Source organism: Meleagris gallopavo, unplaced genomic scaffold (genome assembly GCF_905368555.1).
Source record: "Meleagris gallopavo unplaced genomic scaffold, MGAL_WU_HG_1.1 scaffold_91, whole genome shotgun sequence".
NCBI lineage: Eukaryota > Metazoa > Chordata > Aves > Galliformes > Phasianidae > Meleagris > Meleagris gallopavo.
This window is the reverse complement of record NW_028147098.1, coordinates 1-7,786: the sequence shown is the minus strand read 5'-3', so window position 1 is coordinate 7,786 and position 7,786 is coordinate 1. Positions and strand designations below refer to the sequence as shown.

Sequence of the window (7,786 nt, the reverse complement as noted above, 5' to 3'; positions counted from 1 at the left end):
GGGGTTCCCACTTTGGGATCTCACTTATGGGTCCATCTTTTGGATCCCTCTTCAGGGTCATTGGGGTCCCACTTATGGGTCCAACTTTGGGGTCATTGGGGTCCCACTTACGGGTCCAACTTTGAGATCACTTTGGGGTCCAACTTTGGGGTCCCAATTACGGATCTCACTTTGGGGTCCCACTTTGGGGTCATTGAGGTTTCCACTTATGGGTCCCACTTTGGGGTCCCAATTATGGATCATTTTGGGGTCCCACTTTGGGGTCATTGGGATCCCACTTACAGGACCCACTTCGAGGTCACTTTGGGGTCCCTCTTTGGCATCCCACTTATGGGTCCCAACTTTGGGGTCATTGAGGTTTCCACTTATGGGTCTCAATTATGGATCTCACTTTGGGGTCCCACTTTGGGGTCATTGGGTTCCCACTTACGGGACCCACTTCGAGGTCACTTTGGGGTCCCCCTTTGGGATCCCCCTTTGGGATCCCACTTTGGGGTCCCACTTTGGGGTTCCCACTTTGGGGTCCCACTTTGGAGTCATTGGGTTCCCACTTATGGGACCCACTTGGGGGTCACTTTGGGGTCTCTCTTTCAAGGTCCCACTTTGGGGTTCCCACTTTGGGGTCCCACTTTGGGGTCCCACTTTGGGGTCATTGGGTTCCCACTTATGGGACCCACTTGGGGGTCACTTTGGGGTCCCTCTTTCGAGGTCCCACTTTGGGGTCCCACTTTGGTGTTCCCACTTTGGGGTTTCACTTTGGGGTTCCCACTTCGGGGTTTCACTTTGAGGTCCCACTTTGGGGTTCCCACTTTGGGGTTTCACTTTGGGGTCCCACTTTGGGGTTCCCACTTTGGTGTTCCCACTTTGGGGTTTCACTTTGGGGTCCCACTTTGGGGTCATTGGGTTCCCACTTATGGGACCCACTTGGGGGTCACTTAGGGGTCCCTCTTTCGAGGTCCCACTTTGGGGTCCCACTTTGGGGTCCCACTTTGGGGTTCCCACTTTGGGGTCATTGGGTTCCCACTTATGGGACCCACTTGGGGGTCACTTTGGGGTCCCTCTTTCGAGGTCCCACTTTGGTGTTCCCACTTTGGGGTTTCACTTTGGGGTCCCACTTTGGGGTCATTGGGTTCCCACTTATGGGACCCATTTGAGGGTCACTTTGGGGTCCCTCTTTCGAGGTCCCACTTTGGGGTCCCACTTTGGGGTTTCACTTTGGGGTCCCACTTTGGTGTTCCCACTTTGGGGTTTCACTTTGGGGTCTCACTTTGGGGTCCCACTTTGGGGTCATTGGGTTCCCACTTATGGGACCCACTTGGGGGTCACTTATGGGTCCCTCTTTCGAGGTCCCACTTTGGGGTCCCACTTTGGGGTCCCACTTTGAGGTCCCACTTTGAGGTCCCACTTTGGGGTTCCCACTTTGGGGTCCCACTTAGGGGTCCCCCTTTGGGGTCTGACGGCCCCCTTTGGGGTCGCCCCATAGGGCTGCTGTTCAATGAGGTTTACGCCGCCTCCAAGTTCGCCGTGGAGGGGTTTTGTGAGAGCCTGGCCATGCAGCTGCTGCACTTCAACGTGGCGTCAGTGCGGTGGGGGGTGTGGGGGGGATTTGGGGTCAGGGATGTGGGGTGGGGTGTGGGGTGGGATATGGGGTGGGGCTGTGGGGTCAGGGGTGTGGGGTCAGGGTGTGGGGTGGGATATGGGATCAGGGATATGGGGTGGGGTGTGGGGGGGGATATGGGGTCAGGGTGTGGGGTGGGGTGTGGGGTCAGGGATATGGGAATATGGATGGGGTGTGGGTGGGGTGTGGGATCAGGATATGGGGTGAAGTGTGGGGTCAGGGGTGTGGGGTCAGGGATGTGGGGTGGGGTGTGGGGTAAGGGATATGGGGTGGAGTGTGGGGTCAGGGGTGTGGGGGGGATATGGGGTCAGGGGTGTGAGGTGGGGTGTGGGATCAGGGATATGGGGTGGGGTGTGCGGTAAGGGATATGGGGTGGAGTGTGGGGTCAGGAGTGTGGGGTAAGGGGTGTGGGGTGGGATATGGGGTCAGGGATATGGGGTGGGGTGTGGGGTGGGGTATGGGTCAGGGATATGGGGTGGAGTGTGGGGTCAGGGATATGGAGTGGGGTGTGGGGTGGAGTGTGGGGTCAGGGATATGGGGTGGGGTATGAGGTCAGGGATATGGGGTGGAGTGTGGGGTCAGGGATATGGGTTGGGGTGTGGGGTCAGGGATATGGGGTGGGGCTGTGGGGTGGGTATGGGGTCAGGGATATGGGGTGGGTGTGGGGTGAAGTGTGGGGTCAGGGATATGGGGTGGGGCTGTGGGGTGGAGTGTGGGTCATGGATATGGGGTGGAGTGTGGGGTCAGGATATGGAGTGGAGTGTGGGGTCAGGGGTGTGGGATCAGGGGTGTGGGGTGGGATATGGGGTCAGGGATGTGGGGTGGGGTGTGGGGTGGAGTATGGGGTCAGGGATATGGGGTCAGGGGTGTGGAGTGGGATATGGGATCAGGGATATGGGGTGGGGTGTGGGGTGGGGTATGGGTCAGGGATACGGGGTGGAGTGTGGGGTGGGATATGGGGTCAGGGATATGGGGTGGAGTGTGGGGTCAGGGATATGGGAATATGGGATGGGTGTGGGGTGGGGTGTGGGATCAGGGATATGGGTGGAGTGGGGTCAGGGTGTGGGGTGGGGTGTGGGATCAGGGATATGGGGTGGAGTGTGGGGTCAGGGGTGTGGGGTGGGGTGTGGGATCAGGGATATGGGGTGGAGTGTGGGGTCAGGGGTGTGGGTGGGGTGTGGGATCAGGGATATGGGGTGGAGTGTGGGGTCAGGAGTGTGGGGTCAGGGTGTGGGGAGGGGTGTGGGGTAAGGGATATGGGGTGGAGTGTGGGGTCAGGAGTGTGGGGTAAGGGATATGGGGTGGAGTGTGGGGTCAGGGTTGTGGGGTCAGGGATATGGGGTCAGGGGTGTGGGGTCAGGGGTGTGGGGTCAGGGATATGGGGTGGGGTGTGGGGTCAGGGGTGTGGGGTCAGGGGTGTGGGGGGATATGGGGTCAGGGTGTGAGGTGGGGTGTGGGATCAGGGATATGGGGTGGGGTGTGTGGTAAGGGATATGGGGTGGAGTGTGGGGTCAGGGATATGGGGTAAGGGGTGTGGGGTGGGATATGGGGTCAGGGATATGGGGTGGGGTGTGGGGTGGGTATGGGTCAGGGATATGGGGTGGAGTGTGGGGTCAGGGATATGGAGTGGGATGTGGGGTGAGTGTGGGGTCAGGGATATGGGAATATGGGATGGGGTGTGGGGTGGGTGTGGGATCAGGGATATGGGGTGGAGTGTGGGGTCAGGGGTGTGGGGTGGGGTGTGGGGTAAGGGATATGGGGTGGAGTGTGGGGTCAGGGGTGTGGGTCAGGGGTGTGGGGAGGGGTGTGGGTAAGGGATATGGGGTGGAGTGTGGGGTCAGGGGTGTGGGGTAATGGGTGTGGGTGGGATATGGGGTCAGGGATATGGGATGGGGTGTGGGGTGGGGTATGAGTCAGGGATACGGGGTGGAGTGTGGGGTCAGGGATATGGGGTGGGGTATGAGGTCAGGGATATGGGGTGGAGTGTGGGGTCAGGGATATGGGGTGGGGTATGAGGTCAGGGATATGGGTTGGGGTGTGGGGTCAGGGATATTGGGTAGGGCTGTGGGGTGGGGTATGGGGTCAGGGATATGGGGTGGGGTGTGGGGTGAAGTGTGGGGTCAGGGATATGGGGTGGGGCTGTGGGGTGGAGTGTGGGTCATGGATATGGGGTGGAGTGTGGGGTCAGGGATATGGAGTGGAGTGTGGGTCAGGGGTGTGGGATCAGGGGTGTGGGGTGGGGTATGGGGTCAGGGATGTGGGGTGGGGTGTGCGGTGGAGTATGGGGTCAGGGATATGGGGTCAGGGGTGTGGAGTGGGATATGGGATCAGGGATACGGGGTGGGGTGTGGGGTGGGGTATGGGTCAGGGATACGGGGTGGAGTGTGGGGTGGGATATGGGGTCAGGGATATGGGGTGGAGTGTGGGGTCAGGGATATGGGGTAGGGCTGTGGGGTGGGATATGGGGTCTGGGATATGGGGTGGAGTGTGGGGTGGGGTATGGGGTCAGGGATATGGGGTAGGATGTGGGGTCATGGATATGGGGTGGGGCTGTGGGGTCAGGGATATGGGGTCTGGGATATGGGGTGGAGTGTGGGGTGGGATATGGGGTCAGGGATATGGGGTGGGGCTGTGGGGTCAGGGATATGGGGTCTGGGATATGGGGTGGAGTGTGGGGTGGGATATGGGGTCAGGGATATGGGGTGGGGCTGTGGAGTGGGCCCCTATGGCTCTCTATGGTCTCTGTGGCCCCTATGTGTCCCTGTGTTTCCCTGTACGTCCCTATGAGTCTCTACGGTCCCTATGGATCCCTGTGGGTCCTTATGACTCTCTGTGGCCCCTATGGTTCCCTATATGTCCTTGTATGTCCCTACAAGTCCCTGTGGCTCCCTATGGCTCCTATGTGTCCCTATGTGTCCCTATGTGTCCCTACTGGTCCCTATGGGTCCCTATGGCTCTCTATGGTCTCTGTGGCCCCTATATGTCCCTGTGTTTCCCTATACATCCCTATGAGTCTCTACGGTCCCTATGGATCCCTGTGGGTCCTTATGGCTCTCTGTGGCCCCTATGGTTCCCTATATGTCCTTGTATGTGCCTACAAGTCCCTATGGCTCCTATGTGTCCCTATGGATCCCTATGCGTCCCTATGTGTCCCTACTGGTCCCTATGGTTCCCTATGGCTCTCTATGGTCTCTGTGGCCCCTATATGTCCCTGTGTTTCCCTATACGTCCCTATGAGTCCCTACGGTCCCTATGGATCCCTGTGGGTCCTTATGGCTCTCTATGGCCCCTATGGTTCCATATATGTCCTTGTATGTCCCTACAAGTCCCTGTGGCTCCTATATGTCCCTATGTGTCCCTACTGGTCCCTACTGGTCCCTATGGCTCTCTATGGTCTCTGTGGCCCCTATGTGTCCCTGTGTTTCCCTATACGTCCCTATGAGTCTCTACGGTCCCTATGGATCCCTGTGGGTCCTTATGGCTCTCTATGGCCCCTATGGTTCCCTATATGTCCTTGTATGTCCCTACAAGTGCCTGTGGCTCCCTATGGCTCCTATGTGTCCCTATGTGTCCCTACTGGTCCCTATGGGCCCCTATGGCTCTCTATGGTCTCTGTGGCCCCTATGTGTCCCTGTGTTTCCCTATACATCCCTATGAGTCTCTATGGTCCCTATGGATCCCTATGGGTCCTTATGGCTCTCTATGGCCCCTATGGTTCCCTATATGTCCTTGTATGTGCCTACAAGTCCCTATGGCTCCTATGTGTCCCTTTGTGTCCCTATGGGTCCCTATGGCTCTCTATGGTCTCTGTGGCCCCTATGTGTCCCTGTGTTTCCCTATACGTCCCTATGAGTCTCTACGGTCCCTATGGATCCCTGTGGGTCCCTATGACTCTCTATGGTTCCCTATGGGTCCCTATGTGTCCCTGTGTTTCCCTATACGTCCCTATGAGTCTCTACGGTCCCTATGGATCCCTGTGGGTCCTTATGGCTCTCTACGGTCCCTATGGATCCCTATGGGTCCTTATGGCTCTCTATGGTCCCTATGGGTCCCTATGTGTCCCCACGGTGCAGGGTGACTCTGGTGCAGCCCGGCCCCGTTCACACGGCGTTGGAGCGGCAGATGCTGGAGGCGGCGGAGGCGGCGGAATTTCCGGGCACGGATGAGGAAACGCTGCGGTATTTCAGGCAGTGCTACCTGCCTGCTGCCAGGAGCGTCTTCTGTGCCATGGCACAGAGCCCCGAGGAGGTGGCGGAGGTGTGTGTGTGTGGGGGGGGGGGAGATGATGGGGGGTAGAGGGGGGATATGGGGCGATAGGGGTGAGATATGGGGGGTATTGGGGGATGGGGAGGGAGATATAGAGAGGATAGGGGGGATATGGGGGGATGGAGAGGGATATGGGGGGTATTGGGGGTGGGGAGGGAGTTATGTGGGGGATGGGGGGGGATATGAGGGAGATATGGGGGGGGACGGGAGATATAGAGAGGATAGGGGGGATATGGGGGGATGGAGAGGGATATGGGGGGTGTTGGGGGTGGGGAGGGAGATATGTGGGGGATGGGGGGGGATATGAGGGAGATATGGGGGGGGACGGGAGATATAGAGAGGATAGGGGGGATATGGGGGGATGGAGAGGGATATGGGGGGTATTGGGGGTGGGGAGGGAGATATGTGGGGGATGGGGGGGGATATGAGGGAGATATGGGGGGGGACGGGAGATATAGAGAGGATAGGGGGGATATGGGGGGATGGAGAGGGATATGGGGGGTATTGGGGGTGGGGAGGGAGATATGTGGGGGATGGGGGGGGATATGAGGGAGATATGGGGGGATATGGGGGGGATATGGGGGGATATGGGATGGGGAGGGAGATATATGGGGGATCTGGGGGGCATATGGGGGATCTGGGGGAGATCTGGGGGGGATATTGGGGCTTATGGAGGGATATGGGGGGGGCGGGGGGGATCTGGGGGGAGATATGGGAGGGTGTGTGGGGGGTGGGGGAATATGGAAGGATGGGGGGTGGGGGGTATGGGGGAATATGGAGGAATAAGGGGGGATAGGGGGAAATGAGGGGGGATATGGGGGGTACTGGGGGTGGGGAGTGGGGGATATGGGGGATCTGGGGGCATATGGGGGATACGGGGGATGTGGGGGTCTGGGGGAGATATGGGGGGGATATGGGGAGGGGGGATTCCGGGGGGAGATCCGGAGATCTGGGGGGGAACCCCCCCTTCTGCCCTCCATCCCTATTGTCCCCCCTCGTGCCCCCATCCACAGTAACCCCCATTGACCCCCATTATGCCCCTCGTGCCCCCCCTCCCTCCGCCCCTCGTGACCCCCCCCTCGTTGCCCCCTCCAGGCCGTTCTCTCCGTCATTTCCTCCCCTCGGCCGCCGCTCCGCTTTCAGACGACCCCCCGTTACGCTCCGCTGTTGGCGCTGCACTCTGCCGACCCCCAGGGGGCGCTGTCGATTCGCGCCATGCACGGCCTACTGCACCACCGTGCCGCTCCGCTCCGGGCTTTAATGGCGGCGCTGCGCTGCGTCACGTGCGGCTGCTGCCGCCAGAGCGTCGCCCCCCTTTGAGCGCCCCCTTCTGGCTAGGATGTCTGAGGGTGGGCCGTTCCAATGAGCCCCCCTTCCAAATTTTAATTGGGTGTTAATTGGGGGTGGGGGAGGTCACGTGGTTTGTCTCCCTCCATTGGGGATGAATTGGGGGAGGGGGGGGGCGGTTACATGGTGTTGTCTCCCCCCCCGTCATTTAATTGGGGGTTAATTGGGGGGGGGGAGGAAGGTCATGTGGTTTGTCCCCCTCCATTAGGAATGAATGGGGTTGATGGGGGTGGTCACGTAGTGGTGTCTTCCCCCCCCCCCCCAATAATTGGGGTGAATGGGGAGGAGGTCACGTGGTTTGTCCCCTCCATTGGGAATGAATGGGGTTGGGGGGGGGGTCACGTGGTGGTGTCCCCCCCCCCCCCCTATTTAATTGGGGATTAATTGAGATGGGGGGGGAAGTCGCGCGGTGTTGGAAATGTTCAAATAATTTTGTCAGGACGGTATCTCCAATAAAAGCAGATTTTATTGGCCATTGCAATGGTGGGCGTCCCGCAAGCAGGAGCCCCTATGGACACAACACGACATCTTTATTCCCTGTTTTCTCCCCCTTAT

General features: G+C 59.4%; 1 protein-coding gene across 1 annotated transcript; it reads left to right on the top strand.

Moving 5' to 3' along the window:
* Positions 1-1,436: 1,436 nt before the first annotated feature.
* LOC146541839 (retinol dehydrogenase 8-like) lies at positions 1,437-7,706 on the top strand (the record flags this gene model as incomplete). The annotated part of the gene is made up of 3 exons (XM_085215510.1): positions 1,437-1,586; positions 5,692-5,875; positions 6,980-7,706. Coding segments are annotated over 3 exons (559 nt in total), but the record flags the coding sequence as incomplete, so codon positions are not given.
* Positions 7,707-7,786: the final 80 nt, after the last annotated feature.